We start from the raw sequence: 22,500 nt of genomic DNA on the forward strand, positions 1-22,500 counted from the left end.
TGTTCTGTTATTGAGTCTGCTCATCTTTATATTATAAAATTCCTGGTTTGTTTCTCATACTCAGTGTGGTGCAATTATTACTCTCATAAACAATACATATGCTCTCTTATGCTTTATCAATATCATTTGAATTGTTCAATGGTTTATAAGTGGTTTGCATAGGACTGCACACAGATGTACAAGACTGCTGAATATTGTATGATTGTACACGATCCTTGTTTAGTGGATCATCTACAGTTGGGGGCATTCAGCATAAACATGCCATCATAATGACATTACACACCACTGACTAGGATGATGATTTCACCAGTCATTCTCATAGGCATGGATGAGACTTCTTCTTCTTTTTCATACCTCCACTTACCTCAAAGCATCTCAAAACTAACATCAACAACAACTAAACTAACATCTAAAATATGCATATCTAATAGGATATGCAGAACTGTGATGCTCACACAGTGTGCGTCATGCTGGTTTTCAGTTGTTTCCTTGTGGGTGTGGCATGTGAGCCAGAGTTATGGCAGACATTAGGACCCAGGGGTGCAGGAGAGGCTGGGACAGAGGCAGAAATGGGAGGTGCCTTGGAGGAAAAATAAACGCAGTGCTCGCTCCACACCCTGCTGGGAGGAAGAAGTTTCTCTGCATTCCAGCAACTCCAACGGTTGTACCATCAACAAGGATATATACAGAGTGTGTAAGTGTGTGTGTGTGTGTGTGTGTGAGCGTGTGTTTATGTTTGCCAACAGGAGTTTGACTTCAGGATCACAGTGTGTGTGTCTCTTTGTGTGTGTGTGTGTGTGTGTGTGTGTGTGTGTGTGTGTGTGTGTGTGTGTGTGTGTGTGTGTGTGTGTGTGTGTGTGTGTGTGTGTGTGTGTGTGTGTGTTCTAACAGTATACTGGATGGGGTGTGGGCCAGCCATCCGCATAGGACTGTAATCCCCAATCTCAGCGCCCTATCAGGTACGGTACAGTGTCTGACCCACTCTCCCTCTCTCATTCACTCCTCCTCTCTATCCTACTTTCACTCCTCTGCTCTCCTTTTGGCTAAGATGTACAGTTTATGTTCTGTCTCTGTAAACATAGCCAGTACACGGAGGAAGGAAGTTGCTCTGAGGTGTGATACCCACACACCCACACTCGCAACCTTCTGCTTCTGCATGTGGTTAGTTCTTGACACACAACATTCAAGTGAGACTGAAGAGACACTGATGTGAAGCAGTGAGATTCGTGCACTGACATGAAGTCTCTGTACTGCCGGTGTGTAGACTGTCTGCTTGAGACCTGGTTTCTGTGTCAGTTAACTTGATCTCTCTCCTGTGTTGACTCATGTTTATGACCTGTGTTTATGACCTGTTCTCTAACTCACATCTTCCTCTGCCCTTACTGCCTGCAGAGTCATATACAGTAAAGGGTGCATCCCAATAGTCCAAAGTGTCTTCCTTCCTTGTCTCCTTTCCTTCATCTGCGTTCATGTGAAATAACCGAACAGATGAAAGTGGATTCCCAATAGGCATCCACCACATTGCCTTGACCTGTATCCTGTGTCTTTCAGTAGTGCAGATAAGAAGAGAGGAGGAGAGGAAGCCATTTTAGTCTATTGAGATGCACCCATAGAGGATGGTATATGGGTTGACGGATGTATGGCTGCATCACATGCAAATGTAACGGCTTTCCAACCTGTGGACAGTGCCTTCTATGGTCATTTGAGCTGTCCATCTAAACGTGTGAATGACAGTACAGAGCTTATCACCTGACAACTGCAAGGAACAAGGAAAGGTTTCCGCCTGAGAGGAGCTGAGCACATCTCACATATCCAGTCTGCTCCTCTACTCAAGCACCTTGGTTGGGGATTACAGGTGGCTGAATATGTTGCTCTTTTGTTGAACTGAGAGGGAAAACTTTTTCTCCAAAACACCTCACCCTCAAACCTGCTGCCTCTCCACAGGGACGCGATGACATCACTGGCTGGTGATGATGTGGGGTCCGTCCAGGAGAAGGTGGAGCCTCAGGGTGGTCATGGGGGTCTGGCCGCAGGGGCTTGGACAAAGGTCAGCTGCCCCTGCTGTGTGTCGGAGCATGTGGAGCCCCTGGTACTTATCAAGCTGTCAGAAAACATCCAGCCTGCCACCAAGAGATGGCTCCTCTCCATGATAGAGGCTCCTGAGAAGGACGGAGGTGAGAGGTCAGCGAGGGGTCAACAGCAGGGTCAAAGATCGGGTGCTAGAGCAGTCAGTGTTCTTTAATCTTGGACCAGTTGACTCACAAGGTGTGCAGGTTTTTGTTCTAGCCCAGTATTAACAGTATCTGATTCAGCTCATCAAGAGGTTGATGATTGGTTGATTGATAAAAGTTTTGTTAGTTGAATCAGATTAGAGTTACTACTGGGCAGGAATAAATGCCTGCAGTGCATGCCCTGTGACCTCCTAGAGCCAAGATATAGGACTAGTGCATTTGAGACAGGGGTCATATTAAATGATGACTCTCTCTCCTCCACCCCTGGTCTAGGGGCTCAGTTACTAGTCCACCCTGGAGAGGATGAGGGAGGGGACGTGATTGTGGTGTCGGCCCCTCGCTGCACCCTGCTCAGAGCTACAGAAGACCTGGGTCTGTGTAAGAAGTACGACAATGGAGACATGGCAGCCTTCTCCTTCCAGGACAGAGACAACTTTAGCCATGCTGGTAAGGCTGCTCTACACACATGGTGGGGCCGGTGGGGAGACATGACAACTCGGCAACAATACAGGAGAGTGGAGTTTTGTTCTTTCTGTGTGCGTGCCAAACTACACCACCCTAGGTTTAGACATGCAGAGCATAGTGTATGTGTTTCAAGGGGGTATCTATGCAAAAGACACATTTCCATTACTCGTAAATTACTAGTGTGTGTGTGTGTGTGTGTGTGTGTGTGTGTGTGTGTGTGTGTGTGTGTGTGTGTGTGCGTATGTGTGTTTACTTCGAGCTGTATATGTTTTGTAATATTTCAGAACCCTGTATGCATTCAGTAAGAATGCAATACACATTTACTGTAGAAGAACTGTGGTGGGTAAAGCATATACCTTACTACACAGCTATAGAGCAACATACTGTAAAGTGTTAACCTGTGGTACAGTAATAACCAAAGCATCATGGAGATGGATGATGGTTGTGATTGACACCTGTCTCTTCCGTGACCAGATGACATGGAGGAGTTCCTGACTCTAGCAGAGCGCCAGTACATAGTCAAGTATGAGCTGGACTCTCTACGAGCTCAAAGGAATGAGAGGATCCCTGGACTACAGGAGTCTCTGGAGGCCAGGGAGAACATATGTGAGTGTGTGTGTGTGTGTGTGTGTGTGTGTGTGTGTGTGTGTGTGTGTGTGTGTGTGTGTGTGTGTGTGTGTGTGTGTGTGTGTGTGTGTGTGTGTGTGTGTATGTGGGCTACCTTGTAACTTCAATAGGGACTCTATGCTACTTCATAGGGCCTCTATGTAACCTCTAAGGGCATCTGTAACCTGTAAAGATTAATTGTAATATTTACTTAACTCCCAACCCAGCCAGAGAGCTATTATGCATGGTCTCTCAATGGGAGACTAAAAAACACTCACTTAAACCTGGCTTCTAAACTCCAATGTTTTTTTCTTACTTTCTTACTATTATTTATTTACGATTAGGAAAAGACAAGATAAAAAAAAAAGGCAAATTGTGCAGGAGAGGTTAAGAAACCTGGTAGGGCTTGTCGAGAAGCCTCCCCTAAAAAGTAATAGAATAATAAGAAAAAATTCAATATAAAATGTCATATATATGAATATGAATATTTGATTAATAATAAAATTAAACCAAACGTTACGTTATTGTTGGGTCGTCTAAAATGTGCATTGTGAGACAGAAGTTAAAAATGTTAATGAAAACAAAAAAACAACAAAAAAATAATAATAAAAATAATGGTTTGATGTAGGCTTCCCTTATGAGAGAGCATAATCAGCCTCATGAGGAGATTATGTCATGCGAGTGTACATATGATAGTTTGTGTGAAATAACTAGTTAGAGTTATTTCAATATATCTGTAAATATATGTAAATAATATAGATTATTATTTTGTAGGATTGCAGTCAATCACTAGAGGGTGTGGTAAAAACATCCTCTTAAAATGTGAGACCTCTGACAGCATCGGATCATGAAAAAGTTGTATACACCTATGAACAAAGGTTTTGAACAAAAGATGGTCAATCATGCAACCAATGGATTTTTTTTACAAATGTTGGAGAGAATTTTTTGAGAATAATCGGATACCTAAAATATGAGTAGATTCCCCTCTAATAATAGAAAAACATTATAATTCTTTCGTATTTTCACGAGAGAGAGAGAGAGAGAGAGAGAGAGAGAGAGAGAGAGAGAGAGTGGAGAGAGAGAGAGAGAGAGAGAGAGAGAGAATTTGAATTCTTCGAGTTGCGTTTTAATACACCTTCATTGCACATTAACTGAATGTTGAAACATGGTCTTTTAACATCTGTGTTTAGTACTGAAACAACAGCATTCACCGCAATGATGCCATGCAACATTCTCCAGTGAAACAACAATGGTTTATACAGTGCTCCCCACGCTGGTCACATATTCTCCTCCACGCCCAGTTTTACCTGCCATGGGGTGTCAGCCCTGCCTTTCAGCTTGTCTTTGTTCAGTACCTTAACACAACTCCTGAACAACACCTTCCCTGTTAGCCCAACCCTCTCCAACACCCCAAAGCAAGCAGTGGTGCAGCAGTGCAGTCTGACAGTTGGGGGAAGGGTGTACTGGCGTTGGACACCTGGGGTTTACTGTTGTATTCCATGAGTGTTTCCCAGTCTTCCACTGACAGAGCCTGCCTGCACCTCCCCAGCAGTTGGTCCACGAACCTTGCCGACCTCACCCCCAGGTGCTCCTGCAAGGCGGGCCCAGCCAGGTCCATTAGGTGCTTTAGGCTGATGACCTTCGCTTTCACCAGAGGCTCTGACAGCTGAGGAGCAACCGCTGTAGTGAGGTCCAGCCTTGTTCCATACACCAGAGGCTCCTCCAGGAGCCAGTGAACCAAACCTGTTGGGAAGAAGTCTGCACACTTACATGAGCCCCCAAACCCTAAGGAGACCTCTGTAAAAGGGGGGGGGACCCCATCCCTAGGGAGTCCATTGCTGTCCACCATAAAGAGGGCCTACTCTAGGCCTATCCCCACCAGACGCAATATATGACCTGCCACCCCCCTCCAGACCACATCCACCCCCCTCCAGACCACATCCACTGACCCATAAAACAATCGCTGAATGAACTGGGGACACAATGCAGCAGCCCTACTGGCAAGGTGCACAAGCCCCTGCTCCCCTCCTCTTTTGGCAAATACAGAACCCAATATCTGTCTCAAAACAACATTGGCAGCCTGCACACTCGCAAGAAGGCCCGCAGGCAGCTCCAACCATCTCAACCGTCACTGAACCATCTCAACCAGCAACCACCTGTGGGAGGCCATTAGAGAACTGCTGTGACACCATTACATCATGTGCGTGCTCACACTTTTTGGGATTTTTCCAGATTTCAGTAGGCCCAGTGAGCTCCTGTCCACTAGCTGAGCGAAGGCAGTGAATAATTCTACTCTGGCCATTCTCAGAGAGAGATAGAAAGAGAGAGAGAGAGAGAGAGAGAGAGAGAGAGAGAGAGAGAGAATTTGAATTCTGAACTCGAGAGAAACTATAAATATTCTGTTTACCTCAGCGTTTTCTATCAGCGTTTCTATCCTCTCTGTCATGGTGTTGCTGAGCTAAGCTGTTTTACAGTCGAGCATCCCCCACCCCCCTACCCCCTCTGGTGGATGATACAGGGTCTGCTGCTCACTGACCCACTGCTCACTTATTTGTTTCTGTCTCTGAGAACTATAATCTATAATGTATTACCTCATGTGTGTAAAAACACGTTTCCGTAGTATTATTACTACTACTGCTATTAATAATATGTCTCATCATTCCAAAAGACTCTAGGTTATGTTTATACAGTAACGACGTGGTTGCATAACCTCCACCGAGCTCCTTCTCCTGCCTCATAATCCTTTTCTCTATGTTCTGCAGGTCAGAAGCTGCAGAAGCTGGGAGTGATCCAAGATGTCTTCCCTCTCCATGACCAGCAGAGACTGAAGGACCTCGGCAGAAAGTGGTACTCAGGGAAGCAGCTATGGGGTCAGCCACTTGGTATGTACACACAGGCATGAATGCACACACACAGGTATGAACACACACACACACACACACACACACACACACACACACACACACACACACACACACACACATACACACATACACACATATACACACAGTAATACAGTACTGTATACTGTATGTCACACACATTTCTCTTCATATGTCATATCATGGTTTCTCTCTGTGCAGATGCAATTCAGGCCTACTTTGGAGGCACAGTGGCGTTCTACTTCAGCTTCCTGGAGTTCTACACCTGGGCTCTAGTGCCCCCTGCCTTACTGGGCGTGATCCTCACCTTCCTGCTGCCTGGGGGTGGGGCATCGGGCGGGGCGGGGAAGGAGCAGGCAGAGGAGGGGGTGGAGGCAGCGGTGGGGGTGGGGCATGAAGACGAGGATGGCACCTCTGTGAGCGGTCACATGGTCCAGGCCGTCTTCAGCATGCTGTGGTCCACGTTGGTCATGGAGTTCTGGAAGCGCCGAAGCTCCTCCCTCTCCCACCACTGGGGGACATTCCACCTGGCCGAGCGCTTCGCCGAGCCCCGCCCCGGTTACCACGGCACCCTGGGGGTGAACCCTGTGACAGGGCGTGTGGAGCCCCTGTTCCCGGAGTGGCAGAGGCAGCTGAGGGTGGGGCTGGTCTCCCTGCCCTTGGTGGGGATGTTCCTGGGCCTGGTGGTGATGGGCATGGCAGGGTTCTACCAGGGGGAGGCGATGGTCCAGAGGCTCCATGAGGACTGGGGCTCCCTGCTGTCTGGAGCCCTGCTCTACCTGCCCTCCATAGCTCACATTGTCTACACCAACATGCTGGGGACCGTCTACCGCAGCGTGGCTCTGGCTCTGACAGAGTGGGGTAAGGGCAAGGGAGGGAGGGAGGGAGGGTAGGGAGGAGAGAGAGGGGGTGAGAGTGGTTAAACAATCAATAATCATATTAATGATCACTAATAATCAGTCTCATAACCCCTCATAGAGAACCACAGAGAGGAGTCGTCCTTCCAGAACCACCACACCACCAAGGTCCTGCTGGTTAGTCACATTCTTCCTACTCCCACCTCTTCTCTCCTGTCTTTCACCCCCTTCTGCCTCTCTTATCCTCCCTTATCTGCCTCCTCTTCCCCATCTGCCTATCCATTCCTCTCCTCTCCCATCCTGCTCTCTCACTGCTCCCCTTTCTCTCTATCTCTTTCTCTCTGTCTTTGCCAAACTGTCAAACTGCCAAACTGCATCCCTGATAAAAAGCTTTGATACAGGCAGGTGTAAAGCAGGTAGTCTCAGGTGTATGTATACACAACTGTGTTAACCATCCTCCATTGGGAAGAAGATTTTCTGATACTGTACAATATTGATTATTTACCAAAAGGTCTTCTGGACCTCGTTAAAGTCCTGTAGATCGCACCATTACATTTTTTGTGTACAAAGCCCTACTCAATAAGCTCCCGGCTTTCCTCACCTCATTATTGAAGTATAAGAACATAAGTAACAAACTCCTTCTCATAGTTGGTTCATTCTTGAGATTCCTCGGGTCTCCACCGAATTGGGTAAATCCGCTTTCAGTTTTTGTGCACCTCACTGCTGGAATCTACAGAGTACATTACAGTTGGTTGTTCTGGTGACACTTAATTTTTGTTGACTTTGCTGAAACATTTGATTGTTTTTCTTGATTGTGTTTTATAATGTTGTCATTTTGATGTATGGTTGTAAATTGTGTGTATGCAGGGCTCCCTTGTAAAAGAGACCTTGGTCTCAATGGGACTCCCTGCCAAAATAAAGAAAAGTTAAAAAAACAACAACAAAAAACCCCATCAAATTTACAGCATATTCTTATCTCCCTCATTTTCAGTTCACCTTCTTCAACTACTTTGCTGTGCTCTTCCACATCGCCTTCTACAAACAGGACCTACCACTGCTACGGAAGGTAAGTGCTGATAGCTGGGCAGCACTGTAACATGGGTGAACAGATGGTGTATATACATACCAAGCCCTGTATGTCATTATCACTGTATGTCACTTTGCCTCTCTTGCGTTCTGTAACAGAACAGATGATGTTCGCTCTGTGCACTGAACACATGCCAGTGTGTGTGTGTGTGTGTGTGTGTGTGTGTGTGTGTGTGTGTGTGTGTGTGTGTGTGTACAGTATGTAACTATTTGTGTCTGCCTACAGAGGCTTGCCTCTCTGCTGATTGTGACTCAGCTGATGAACCAGTGTACAGAGGTGGTGATTCCGTTCATAGTGGACCGCTTCCTCAACACTCCTCAGAAGAAACAGCAGGAAGACGACCCAGAGGAGGACAAACTGAGAGCCCAGAGAACTTTACCTACTTTTCCAGTGAGTCTAATGATCTGTGAATGAATGAATTATAAATAAATCTATCAAAATAATCTATCTATTTTTGTGTCTTGTCACATTTATGTCATCCATTATTAGACCATTTTGTTCCGGAATAAATCAAATGATGTGTCATCTCATTATGTATCTATGTGTTTCAGGGACTTTTTTCAGAGTACATTGAGTTACTGGTGCAGTTTGGGTACTTGAGTCTTTTCTCATGTGTGTACCCCCTCACGGCCCTCCTTCTGCTCATCAACAACGTCACAGAGTTACGAGCCGACGCCTACAAAATCTGCAAATTGTTCCGGAAGCCCTTCTCTGCCCCGGTGGCCAACATGGGCGTCTGGCAGGTCAGAGGGGGTGTAGAGAGGGAGTGTCAGCATGTCAACAAACAGAAAGGGCATGTCACTAGTGGATTAATGGATGTGGAAAGAGAGTGGTGAAAAATATAATTTGTATCTATGTCATAGCACACATGTCTGTATCTGTAACCATTTCCATATCTCTTTTATTGCATGCATATGTGTGTGTGTGTGTGTGTGTGTGTGTGTGTGTGTGTGTGTGTGTGTGTCTTTCTCAGACTGCGTTCGAGGTACTAGGCTTTGTGTCAGTCATGTCTAACTGCTGGCTGCTGCTGCTGTCTCCGAGGGTCAGAGAGTTCTGTTTTGAGGGAGGAGTCAGCAGCAGGAACATCATGCTCTTCGCCATCCTGGTCGAGGTACAGTCATTATCATTGTGTGCTTTTGTATATCATATCATCATTGTGTCATTTTCTGTTCTGCTGACATATGTGTGTGTGTGTGTTTGTGTGTGTGTGTGTGTGTGTGTGTGTGTGTGTTTGTGGTGTCCAGCATATCCTGATCGTGGTGAAGATGATCCTAGCCTTCATGATCCCAGATGAGCCAGACTGGGTCAGAATCAAGAGGGAGCAGATCGAGTTCCACTCCATGCAAGCACTAGGACAGCAGGTGAGACTCAATCAAATCTGGAAAAAGAATCAAGACTAATAGTGAATGAATTTTAATTCAGTACAATCAGTTGACATCATGTATTGATAAGTCAACATGGGAAAATAACAGGAAATGTTCAATTCATGAACTGAACTTGAGTCTACCCCCTGAGTTTACTGAATTGAATCTGAATTAACTTCAATGCTAATTGAATATCCCTGATTTTCACTGAAGCAACTAGCTTTCTGCACACCACACTGTTCTTTTCACTGTGTCTCCTACAGAAGCTGTGATAGTTGTGAGACCAGCAAGTTGTGAGACCAGACCTGTGGCATTTCTGATGCTGGTCTGGACCCAGGTTCATCAGAACCAACTGTCATAATTAACAATGACCAGAAGGAACCAGAACAAAGTCTGGCCTCGACACCCAAACCCCTGGAGCAGAACCATTAGCCTGCCTTGCCCCAAGAACTGCACTCAGTGTCTCCCCCTGGAGGACCACTCCGGTAACTGACTGGAGAGGTCTCTCATGTAATGGAAGATACCTTAGTGCTAGAGGAGATGGCCCAGGACTGGTTTTAAGGGAAAAGAACCAAATGAAAGCTAAAAAGCTTTGTTGGTTCTATGTTAAGGCAGCAAGATGTGTTTATGACATCTTGAAATACTGCCTAGCTTTGTTTTTATTTGAATAGTGTGTGGCACATACTATGCTTGCTGAATACATTTTATCACACTGTACATTTTACCATAGTGAATACTTTCACATTCTGAGTTTTGCATTGAGTGTATAGATACTGTATAGAGTGTACACTAACTCACTGTAACAGGCGTCACAGCACCATTCCATTAAGTACCACATCTACGCACTAAATACCACACAGTACTTATATGCTAATAATACCGTAGATGTGCACTTTCATTGAAACACCAAAGTGTTTGGAGTTAGGCTGTTGATGGGGTTGAAATGGATTATGTATTACAGTCATATCATCTGTATCTCACTGCTGAATGACCATTTTTAGACCAGATACAGAACAGTGCTACGTGACATGCAGCTAATGATTGTGTTTGTCCAAATAAACCAAATATTGCACTGTACATATCACAACAATTAAAAGTGCATTTCTTTCCGTGCTGTGGTCAAAAGGTACTGACATGCATTGGGCGGATTCTCTTGTATTTGACCTGCCTCTCTTACTGTAAAGAGAAACTATGCTGAAGTAGCAGTCGATAGCTTCAGTAAGGAGATGCAATGGTATAATCATTAGATAATAACATTGTTTAATCAATAACATTAAATAAATTACCTCACCACACCAAAGTCTCTGGTTTAATCCATTTTAATAAATAAATACAAAAATAAATTAATCTCATCGAGACATAGTCCTAGTTTTTTTTTTAAAGCGGGTCAACGGGTCTGGGGACACACACAGGTGACTCCAGGTCAGGTGAGGAAGAGAAGACAGCTGATTGGTGGAATGGAGAGACCTCTGTCTAATGAGAAACAGGAGGAACAAGGAAGAGAGGGACAGGGAGGTGTTGTAGTGTCCTTATCTAGTATGTGACTGTGTCATAGAGATTGAAACAGTAGATAGTACATATAGATATTGTTCTCTATCTTTATGGTTTGTGTGACATTTTAGAGCAGTGCTCTGTGTCCATCACTACAGCACTCTTTGATATATTGTAAGACTGTAACAACGAACAAGTGCCATTTTGAACAATGCTGCACTCATAGCCATTTCCCTGGATCCTCTGTGCGTTCAACTAAAAGGAATGAGACTATATTTCCTCAAGACTCTCTTTACACACATCTCTCTCTCTCTCTCTCTCTCTCTCTCTCTCTCTCTCTCTCTCTCTCTCTCTCTCTTTCTCTCTCTCTATTTATTCTTTGCATAAAAGCTATTTCCTACCCAGAGTAGGGTTTCTGATGTGGTCAAGTGGCATCTCTTCATAGTGTAGCATGTATGGTAGTGACAGCACTGTATCTTTGTAGCATGTACACATAAGTACGATATATGTACACACAGTTTCTGTATATATATATATATATATATATATATATATATATATATATATATACTGTAAGAAAACACTCAACAGTGTTAGAATGTATACAGTTACAGTACACGTCACCAGGCAAGTCCAACAACAACATACAAGGGTTTGTTTAAGGGCCTAGATGCACACATAGGCATATGTGGTAAATAATATTGATATACAGGAATATGTAGTATCTGTCATCACTCATAAGACTGATCAATTCTGCCACACTTAGAACACACAAAACAATAAAGAGGAACTAATAATAAAATCACTAATCTCTCGATGTGTGAAAAAAATAAACCAAAAAAACATTATTATTGTTTGACATAATACAGTAAAAGGGTTCATGAACATTTTGTAAGAATAAGGATTAGATATTCTTTTAAATAAAGTACATATGTACAATCTGGAAGACCTGCATTTCCATAGTCAATATCATATCCATTTTAAAAAAACAACAACTCTCTGTCCAAAAGTAAGCTATTGTTCACAGATTTCTCTCTCCCTGCAATACAGTCATTTTAGGTCCAAAGTCTTGCTACACCTCTCAGATTTTGCATGCACCAACATCTGTGCACCAACACTGTCACCTCTGTCTGTAGTCTCAGTGTTAAATGATGCCATGCTTCCAGCTGCATTGTCAAGAGCTTAGACCCTCCCTCGGCCCCTAAGCTAAACTAAGCTAAGATAGGTCTAACTAAACTGAGCTATGCTAAGCTGGGCCGCTAGCTAAGCTTATGTAGGCTGCTGATGCAAAGTGTATCAGGTTCAACCTCTACAGTCTATAGCATGCATCATCTCTCACATTCCCATAATACTGTAGTGCTAGCAGGCCTCAAGAGTGACATAGCATAATGCTAACATGGGCTCAGTTCTAGTTAAGCTAGTGCAAAATGAGGAGCTACAATACAAGGGCTTTTAAATGAGCAATACAAAGCTATAGTAATGGTCTGTCAAGACTACACAAGAAGCAGTTTTTGTAGTTCAGTTTACATTAGCAGCACAGGGAGGATAGGTTAAATATCGGTTTACTCTCACAAAGTAAAAAGAGCTGGAAGAGGGGCCACACTTATATAACTAGAACTTGTTTCTAAAACTAGTCGGGAACCACAGAATTAGAATTAATCATATGCAACTCTGTGGCTGGAACACTTCTGAGGTCACAGTAAGATAGAGTTCCGATAGCAGTGTTTGAAGACAGGCCATGGAACAGTGAGAGGCTGTGTCTGTGCTGCTGTGAGGCTGTAGGAAGCCTGAGGTGGGGCGGGTAGGGGGGAACCCTTCATCCCCCGCATCAAGGGGATGGAGTGAGTGGTCTGAGAGGTATACAGTTCAATACAGTGTCCAATGCTAGAAAGGTAACGCTGTATACCCATCAGGTGGCATACAGTATATTCAGAAACATTGAAGTTCTTGGTAGAAGAGTCAAGACTACTAATGAACTTGGTGCTTGGTCCACCGTGGTTTTCTAGCATCACCCTGCAATAGAGTTTGTCACATTTACATTGTATACATAACATTGACCTTATACATAAATGCAACAGTTCTCCAGTCTGAACACCTGCATCTCCAGGCGTTTCTACAGTACGTGGCAGCAGTTGTACTGGGCGAAGGGCAGCAGCTTCTCCTTGGAGGTTGGCTGTATGTTAAAGGACAGGGCTTTCTCACAGAGAGGGAACTGCAGTAGGCGGTCCCGCAAGTTCACGTTCTTACCCTTGGCAGGGTCCGCCCTCACCGTGGGGTCAGTCCCCACCTCCCGGGGCCCGCAGCGGCCCTGCACTGCATTGTGGGACCTGTCCATGTGGAGCTCCTCTACAGTCTCCCCCTCGGACCACCCCTCCCCCCCCGGACCCCCCAACTTGCGTGTCTCCACCCCGTCCGGGCCCAGGTCCACACAGTGGTTGCGGGGCAGGGAGCGGGGGGAGGTGCCAGGGGCGTCACCCTGTTCTAGGAGCTGAAGCATGGATATGGTGTCGTTGTTGTTGTTCTCAAGCATAACATCTACCCCCTCCATGATGTCTGGGCTGGGGGTCTCCTGTTGCCCCCGGCAACACTGCACCCCCACCAGGCGCGGCAGGGATGGGGGCGGGACTTTAGGGCTGAGGGGGCTATCTCTACCAACTGCTGTCTGACCCTGTTCTTCTACACCACTGATTGGCTGGTCTGAAGTCACATGACTGCCTAAGCTAACTGGCATGTTAGCTAACATATCTTGTTCCTGTCTGGCTGTTAGCTGTAGCTCCTCTGTCTCCCTGATCTGACTGGGACTTCTTTCCTGCATTTCTCTCTCTCCCTCCTCCCTCTCTCCCTCCTCCCTCTCTCCCTCCTCCCTCTCTTCCTCAAGGACTTCCTCCACCATGGTGGCCAACAGACCCACTCCCTCACACTGATCTGGGGCTAGTCTGACGAGACCCACTCTCGACACTAAGCCCAATTTGTGAGGCAGTTGAACATCATCGTCCTCCTCCTCTTCCTCCTCCTCCTCTTCCTCACAGATCTGCTGCAAGGCTCCTAGGTTCTTGACGTGCTGTAGGGGTTCGTCGGGGGGCGCAGGGTGCAGAGTGAGACCTTGGCAGGGTGCTGTGTAGTCATGGAGGGGATTTTCTGGGTATCCAGGCTGCAGCAGCAGGGGGGCCCGTGGGGCTGCCAAGTCCCCAGACTCAGCCACCCCTCGGCGGGCACAGCCTGTCAACAGGGCCCCTCTAAAGGTGTCTGGTCCAAGTAGACCCCTCTCCTGCAGATCCAGAGGCTCAGACAGAGGCCTCCTGTAGAAGGGAGAGTGGGATTGGACTTTAATAGTGTTCACAATCACATACTGGCCTGGATAAAACCAAACCACCAAACCTGGATACATATAGTATTTGTTTTCTCCCAAATATAATGTGCTTTATTTAGTAGGAGGGTTTGTACTTTTGTGACTATTGCTTTGGTTCCATTAAGCTGTGCAAGCTTAACCAAACTCACCTCAAGTGATTGAAGAAAACGCTATTTTGTATCCTGTAACTGACTGGTACTGTATGAACTTTAAGGCTTACTGCTGTAGCTGAGGGGGCTGGGACCATGCGCTGTCCACCTGAACAGTCTGGCCAGGCTGCTCCTGCTTGTCCCTCAAGATGCGCTCTCCCAGTAGGAAGTATGTAGCTGTGATGTGGTTGTAGCGGTCTGCCTCCAAAGCCCTGGGAAAACAACACAGGTCAGAGGAGGTTCACAGTCATAACACAACAGCCTGTTAGTACTGCAGTACACACCACACACACTAGGCATATGTCCTTGTCTTTTGTTATCTTAACTATGTTTTATGATCTATAGGAGTGTACAGAAGAAGGGGAAGGATATTGAGAGGAATAGAGACATGAGGAAGAGAGGTAGATTGAGTTGGGGAGACAACGATGAAGAGCAAGAATAGGAGAGGAGAGGAGAGGAGAGGAGAGGAGAGGAGAGGAGAGGAGAGGAGAGGAGAGGAGAGGAGAGGATGAATAGGATAGGAGAGGAGAGGAGAGGAGAAACAAGGAGAGAATAGGAGAGGAGAGGAGAGGAAAGGGAAGAAGAGGAGAGGAGAGGAAAGGAGAGGAGAGAAGTGAACACAATAAAACACGAAGAGAGAGAGAGCTCCTCACTCTTGGATGGCGTTGCGGTCTGCGATGTTGCCACTGGTCATGGCCTGTAGGATGACCTCATGTTCCTCCTGGGACAGGCTGTGGTGGGACGTCAGGGGGGCGGCGATGTGCCCCGCAGGGGAGGGGTCCACCCCGTGCAGCCACGGGTGACCTTCAATCTCTGCCAGCGACGCCCGGTGAGATGGGTCCCTCTGCAGCATCCTGGAGATCAGACTAGAGACGAAAAAGAGAGAGAGAGAGAGAGAATGTGTGAGTGGGGGAGGTTCAGAATCCACCTGCTATGAACTTGACACTAGTGTCCCCGCTTTGCTCAAACTTGACTTGCACATTTGAAGTACTGCATATTCATTCACCTGATTGATACTCAGAGCATGCAAAGCCAAGTCTATGATAAGAGATAAAACTGTCGATCTGACAGTGAATCAATATTCATAAGCTCCTGCAGACATCAGATATGTTAAGGTTCAACCATGCAGGGACAGGTAATTGACTCTACGCATCAACACACAAGCTCTGACGCAGGAGAGGAACTTGGTATGCATCTCTTATAGTGTATGTGTGTGTGTGTGTGCGTGTGTGTGTGTGTTTGTGTGAGTGTATGTGTGAGTGTGTGTGTGTGTGTGTGTGTGTGTGTGTGTGTGTGTGTGTGTGTGTGTGTGTGTGTGTGTGTGTGTGTGTGTGTGAGTACAGAGAGGTATGCAAGGTCTGCATCAGGCTCATCTATTCATCTGACTGTTTTATTGCACTGCAGTAGCAAGAGAGGCAGAGAGCTGGCTTGTGTAGAAGTAACAAGTTGATGTCAATGACCAGCAGGGGGAGCAACTGCTCGCTCCACCTCACTAGGAGATAATCTGTGTGTGTGTATGTGTTTGTTTGTGCATGGTGAACTGATCACTGCTCAAACAGGATTATTAACCACATCACATCACCAGTTTACCAATATGTTGAGTCATCTTCACTCAATGTTGGCAGTTATGCAAATCCCCAGGCTTTCCGGAACCTAAAATAACTCTGTTGTGAGTGGGTGTATACAGTATACTTGCACATACTTAAATATTTATATGAATAAATTATTAACATACTGTCCTTACTGATCCTCACAACACTAAAAGCTTGTACAGAAAACACTTAAAGGTGCAATCTGTAGCAACAACAAAACCACTTTTTTGGTAAACAGCTGAGGAAATGTAATCACTCTCAATTTCATAGACAGAGCTATGGATACAAGGACTGACCATCCATGAGATTACAATTATAGTTTAACCATGTTTTGAAACTATAAAGTGTTTACAATTGCATTGTTTACATACAATGTAATTTTATATTTTGGGTTCTGAAGGGGTAAGACAGTTGATCGAAGCTCATGAGGCATTTGTAAGGCATTTATATTCTTCTAGAATCAGTGGCTATTTATCATTAACTTAAAAGTCCCAAAATTGATGTTCCAATTACAGATGACCAATTACAGACGTTCCTTTAATGTACTGTACACACGCAGTAAGAGTAGAGTAGAAAGAGAGAGGGAGGTAGAGAGAGAAAGAAACAGAAACAGAGACAGAAACAGAAAGAGAGAGTGTGTGTGAGAGAGAACAGAAAAGGAAAGAAGAGATGTCTGCTTTCACTCAGTTGATTGTGCCCTGAGGACTAAACTGTTCTGTTTTGCAGGAATCATCTTCCCATTAAAGGAGCTTTCATCACTGCCTGTGTCACATGACCAAGGCTATGTTTAGATCTGTTCCTAGATCAGGTGTTTACTGTTATAGTCAGCTGATTCAGACCCAGGAGCTCTATTAAGGGCTGTTCCTAGATCAGATGTCTGAGTCTTATAGTCAGTTGACTCAAACCCAGGAGCCCTGGGAAAGGCTGTTCCTAGGTCAGATAGTTGGGTTGAGGAGCTTCAGGGGTGTTCTAACCACAAATAGAACAGCTTTCTATGGGCCTGTAATACTTTTTACCCACAAAGACAGTGTTTGTCAGGATAAGGTCTGTAAGTGCTGAACTTTAAGATACACTTAATACACACATACACTGAGAAAAGGGTTCCAAAAGGGTTCTTTGGCTGTCCCTGCGGAAGAACCCTTTTTTGGTTCTAGGTAGAAACCCTTTTTAAGAGTGGAAGAGCTAGGTAGAAAGCTGGGGGTCAGCTTGGGAACAGAGAGGAACAACCAGGTGAGCGAGTACTGTGTGTTCCGATTACGAAAGGCTGTTTGCATGAGCATGTGGGTGTGGTGTGAAGTTTAGAGTGTGGATGATAGGAGACACAGGGTTGATAGGTTTCTCACCCCACCCCTGCCCACCTCTGTGTTTACACTCCCTGGGTATGACCTATGACAGAACAGGGAAGGGAAGGCAAGGCCAGGGTAGGATAGGGTAGGGTAGGACAAGCAGGGGAACAGGTTCCAAGGTATGATCTATGGCAGGGAGGACATGGCAGGGAATGCTAGGACTAGCAGAGGAACAGATTCCTGGATGTGATCTATGGCAGGGAGGGGAAGGCAAGGCCAGGGTAGGGTAGAACGAGCAGAGGAACCAGTTCCTTGGTATGATCTAGGGCAGGGCAGCACATACAGTAGTAAATGGAATCCTAAAATACTCATACTGTCACTCACACTGCTGATGACTAGCAGCAAGATTATTGGTGTCTATTATATAACCACTGTCTGTTCCTATTATGTCAATGTTTCACAAGACAACAATAGTAACAGGAGTTGAGTAACACACACAGATGTACGGAAGTATATGAGTGTCCAGTATACTGTATGAGGTGTATGGATCTACGGATGGTACTTACTCCTTGCAGTCTGCCGAGACGTGAGCGGGGACGGTGTAGCGACAGTCCATGATCATGATGAGGGTCTCGCTATCGTTGGCCTCCTGGAACGGGGGCTGTCCACACACCAACATGTAGAGAATCACCCCCAAAGACCAGATATCTGAGAACACACACACACACACACTCAAATCACACTCAAAGCAACCAGCAATACATCAATTCACAGATAGTTTGGCCATTGACAGCTTCAGAGATTCTGAGGCTGTTGAGTTGTCAAGTTCAGTGAGTGGGTGAAGAGTACTGTGTGGTTGTGTCTACAGAGCCGGCCCTTTGTCCCAGACAGTACACAGTGCCAAACACAGGGTAGGAACCTAGCACAGAGGCCTTGAGACACAGCTAACCTCTTACCCACACACAGATACACAGAGACACACACACACACGTGAGCTCGCGCACACACACACACCCACACACACACGCACACACACACACACACACACACACACACACACACACACACACACACACACACACACACAGGCATGTACGCAGACGTGCGCACACGCACACACACAAGACAACACACACACACACACACACACACACACACACACACACACACACACACACACACACACACACACACACTTTTTCTCTTTTTTCTCTTTCTCTATGGCCTTGCCTGTACTGACAGACATTCTTCAGTGTGTGTGCCTTTCCTGTCTCCTCCCCTCTCCTCTTCCTCCGGGCCTGGCCGGGGTAACCAGAGGTCTCTGGAAGCCTCTCTCAGAACATCCTGAACCCAGAACACAGTGATCTGTGATGTTGAGCAGCACTAAGAGAGAGGGGCTGGGAGGGACCAATACAGAGACAGGGTTTGTTGTGGGATGGTTCTATTCCAAGACAACGTTCTATTCTAAGAAACATGTGCATAGAGTTGTGAGGTTGAGGGGAGAGTAGCAACAATCTGTTGATGAGGGAGATGGTGAATTGATTATAACCGTAACTGTACAACACAACTCTTTTCCTCACAAAAACGGCATCTATCTGTAAAAATAAAAGTAGCATTGTTCCAGAGAAGAGGAGCTTCACTAGAGAGTGTCAGAGACAATTCCCTGATTGATGCTGTCAGAGGACACACACAGCCTGAGGCTCATGGGACAAGACAGTGGGCGGCACACAGATGCATGCTGGGAGTGTGGAGATAATGCATGCTGATTGGCATGTTACCATTGTCCCAGAAGACGTGACAGCATAAACAATAACCCCTACTCTTCTCCTCATCCCGTGTCTGTCGCCGCATATACACACACACACCCACACACACACACTCACATACATACTCACACACACACGCACGCCCGCACGCCCGCCCGCCCGCACGCACGCACGCATGCACGCACGCACACACAACACAACACAACACACACACCATCTCACATACTGTAAACATTCCCCTCCCTCTACAACACTGTTATGCAACAGTGAATTGAAAAACCTCAGACCACTGTGACTGTTCCCTCTTTCAGTCCACTGGGGAATACCACACATTCTTACCACACATTAGTGTCCTACTGACAGATGCAAGGCTGCTCTGCACTGCTCAACACACACATACAAACACACACACACACACACACACACACACACAAGGATACAAAGCAAGCAGGAGCTGAGAAGTAATAAGTAATAAGACTCTGAGCATGGGACTGTAAAACAAACAACGCCTCCTTGGCTGAGCTGCCATATTGAATAAAGCACAGTCCAATAAATCATATTTGTGCACATTATGTAACAACACATTAACTTGAGTTAGCTTTTCTCTCAGGAGATGACTCCTGTCCAATTGGAGACTCTGACAAATACCACCCCCAACCCCCCAGGCATACTGGTTACATCTGGCCCATTTATATAACCCTGACCCTAACCCTGTCAAACAAACCTAATTAATTAAAGTAATGTGTTCACTACCCTGTGAAGAGCTGACCTATTCATATTAACATCCATATAACCAGCCATAGAGATGTACTGTATCCATGTTAAGGCTGGCTCAGAGAGCCAGATCGCCCATGGCACAGATTACCGATGCTCTATCCCTGGGTTCAGAGGTTACCTATCACTGTGATTATTTTTGTCCTTGTATAATGCCTGCAATCTCTGTCTATAAATAAAGGTATACCTAATGCTTGCACTCTCTCTCTCTCTCTCTCTCTCTCTCTCTCTCTCTGTCTGTCTCTCTCTCTCTCTCTCACTCTCTCTCTATCGCTCTCTCTCTGTAGCTCTGATGGCAGGACCAGTTCAGCTAGTTCTCTGTGTAAAATATCCTAGCAGATGGTGTTTGTCTCCAGAGGAGAAATCCGCTTCCTCGCTCAGAGGAAATACTCTGTACGTACATACAGTATTAAGAGACACTCCCCCCCCTCTCTCCCTCAATCTCCCACTTTTTCTTTCTCTGTATTGTGTTGTCCCTCTCTCTTTCTCTCTCTCTCTCTCTCTCCCTCTCTCTCTCCCTCTACCGAATCACATCTGTTCTCTCTCTCTCTGTACCACACTGGGGCAGGGGAGGAGAGACCCACTGAACCCTAAATGCCCAACATTATGTCATCTCTCTGACTTTTTTCACACTGAGGATCAGGGTGAACCACAAAAACAACGGAAAAAAAACTGCACCAACGTCAGACTCATGAATGAAAACAGAACAGAAGTAATGGGGACAAGAGATACAGCAAATAATGATTTTAGGGCCAGGAGGTTTTCCTGACCAAACGTCTGGACCGGTAAAAAAACTCAAAAATGATACAGTAGAAGGCTATAACTATAATTGCAGCCTGGAGTTTTTTTGCCTGTGCAGGTCAGGTGGTTGGGAAATGTTCCTGGCCCTTCCCACTTAACCCCTTGTAACCCCTACCTGACACTGCCTGCAAATTCCCTGTGCTGAGTACAACATGTGATGTGACTGTGACTTCTGCTGTTTAAGGAGAACAGAAGGTAAATACTGGTTCTACCAAAATAGAACCGTACTGTACACACAGAGATTGGTATCTGTTGTCCTGCATGCTGCTCTGTTTGGATTATGTAATATAACAGTGTGATGTGTCAGACATAGAGTAGGCCCTCCAGTCCCTACTGTACATCCTGGCTCCTGGGTCTACAGTACATAGGCTTGCATTGTTTCTCCTCCGTCATATGACCAGTGTGTTCAGACATGGCTGTTATAACTCAGAGACTGTCAATGCCCCAGGGACTGTCAATGCACTACATTAATACGATATACTCAAACATGTACACACTGGATACAATATTCCACAGAGTACATACTTTACTATGCGTCCACTGAGTAAATGGTTGAGCATTTGTGTTTGTATATGTATAAAAGGAGAGAGAGGGAGAATGTGTGTGTGTATGTGTGTGTGTGTGTGTGTGTGTGTGTGTGTGTGTGTGTGTGTGTGTGTGTGTGTGTGTGTGTGTGTGTGTGTGTGCATGTGTGTGTAGAGGAGTTTATGACTCACTGTCCCCCTGGCCTAAGCTAATCTGTTTCTCAGGGACATCCCATTCCATTGGTGCTCAGCATTATCCATAACCTGGATCTGTTCAGATGAACAGATACTTGCTCTCATATTACTACAGCCACACACACACACACACACACACACACACACACACACACACACACACACACACACACACACACACACACACACACACCCACTCTCTCTCTCTTTCTCTCTCTCTCTACAGCTCTTCCTTCACATGTAACACTATGCTGATACTGTATGTCATGTACCGTAGATTTAAGATGTGTTGACCAGAACAAAATAATTTCCACATGAGCAGACAATTCTGGGATGTTGTATTGTATTGTATGGTAACATAACACTCGTAGCAGGGCTGTTTGGTATAGTGGCACTTGTGGCTCCTGTTACTTTGTTTCTAATCATATTGTACTGTATCATATTGTATTGTGTCTTATTGTGTTGTGTCATAAGGTTACAGTAGGCCTGCCAGGGCTCTTAGGTAGAGTGGTAGTGGTGGCCTCTGTTAGCTTGTTTCAAATGATATAGTATCGTATCACATCATATTATATTTTATTGTTAGTACCAGGATTGTTAGGAGTTGTGGTGACAGTGGCCTTAGCTCGCTCTCTCTCTGTCTCTCAGCTGGCCCAGTGTTGCTGAACCTGAATGACTGGATTACACCAACACCTGACTACTCGTCTGGGACAGGAGAGCATGCTGAGTGAATGAGCATTCATTAATTCAGCCATACACAAACAGTAGGACCACCTGTGGAAACAATACAGTCATGGGCCTACTCCTACAATGGCCTGCATTGAAGATAGAAGACTAATGAATCAACACACACACACACACACACACACACACACACACACACCTAAACACTGTGCTGTGGCCGGGCTCATTAAGGTTAATGCCAGGATTTTGACCAGGACTGTGGGAAACTGGACCCGTCTCCACACTCGGATTCAGTGCCAGGCACAGCCAAGCCAAAGTGTGCCACAGAATCTGATTAAACCACTAGGAGCTGGGCAGGCTGCCACTGGCTCGTTCACATGCTCACACACACACACACACA

At 45.8% G+C, this 22,500-nt stretch overlaps 2 protein-coding genes across 2 annotated transcripts in view; one reads left to right on the plus strand and one right to left on the minus strand.

Annotated features, from left to right (window-relative positions):
• Nucleotides 1-613: 613 nt before the first annotated feature.
• On the plus strand, nt 614-10,661 carry ano10b (anoctamin 10b). Its single transcript, XM_083665928.1, has 14 exons — nt 614-694; nt 892-959; nt 1,945-2,174; nt 2,505-2,678; nt 3,171-3,302; nt 6,065-6,184; nt 6,386-7,045; nt 7,163-7,218; nt 8,033-8,107; nt 8,354-8,518; nt 8,680-8,871; nt 9,102-9,239; nt 9,373-9,489; nt 9,756-10,661. The coding sequence occupies exons 3-14, from the start codon at nt 1,952-1,954 to the stop codon at nt 9,762-9,764; spliced, it is 2,061 nt and encodes a 686-aa protein (XP_083522054.1). The 5' UTR covers nt 614-694; nt 892-959; nt 1,945-1,951; the 3' UTR covers nt 9,765-10,661.
• A 134-nt stretch (nt 10,662-10,795) lies between these two features.
• snrkb (SNF related kinase b) overlaps nt 10,796-22,500 on the minus strand; it is a 22,412-nt gene continuing 10,707 nt past the window's right edge. The window contains exons 4-7 of the mRNA XM_083665927.1: nt 17,926-18,067; nt 15,135-15,347; nt 14,553-14,693; nt 10,796-14,282 (exon numbers count right to left, since the gene is read on the minus strand). Of these exons, the coding sequence (XP_083522053.1) occupies nt 13,097-14,282; nt 14,553-14,693; nt 15,135-15,347; nt 17,926-18,067 (1,682 nt within the window). The 3' untranslated portion in view covers nt 10,796-13,096. The remainder of the gene's footprint in view (nt 14,283-14,552; nt 14,694-15,134; nt 15,348-17,925; nt 18,068-22,500) is intronic.

This window comes from Argentina silus (genome assembly GCF_951799395.1).
Source record: "Argentina silus genome assembly, chromosome: 3".
In the NCBI taxonomy this organism is placed as follows: Eukaryota; Metazoa; Chordata; class Actinopteri; order Argentiniformes; family Argentinidae; genus Argentina; species Argentina silus.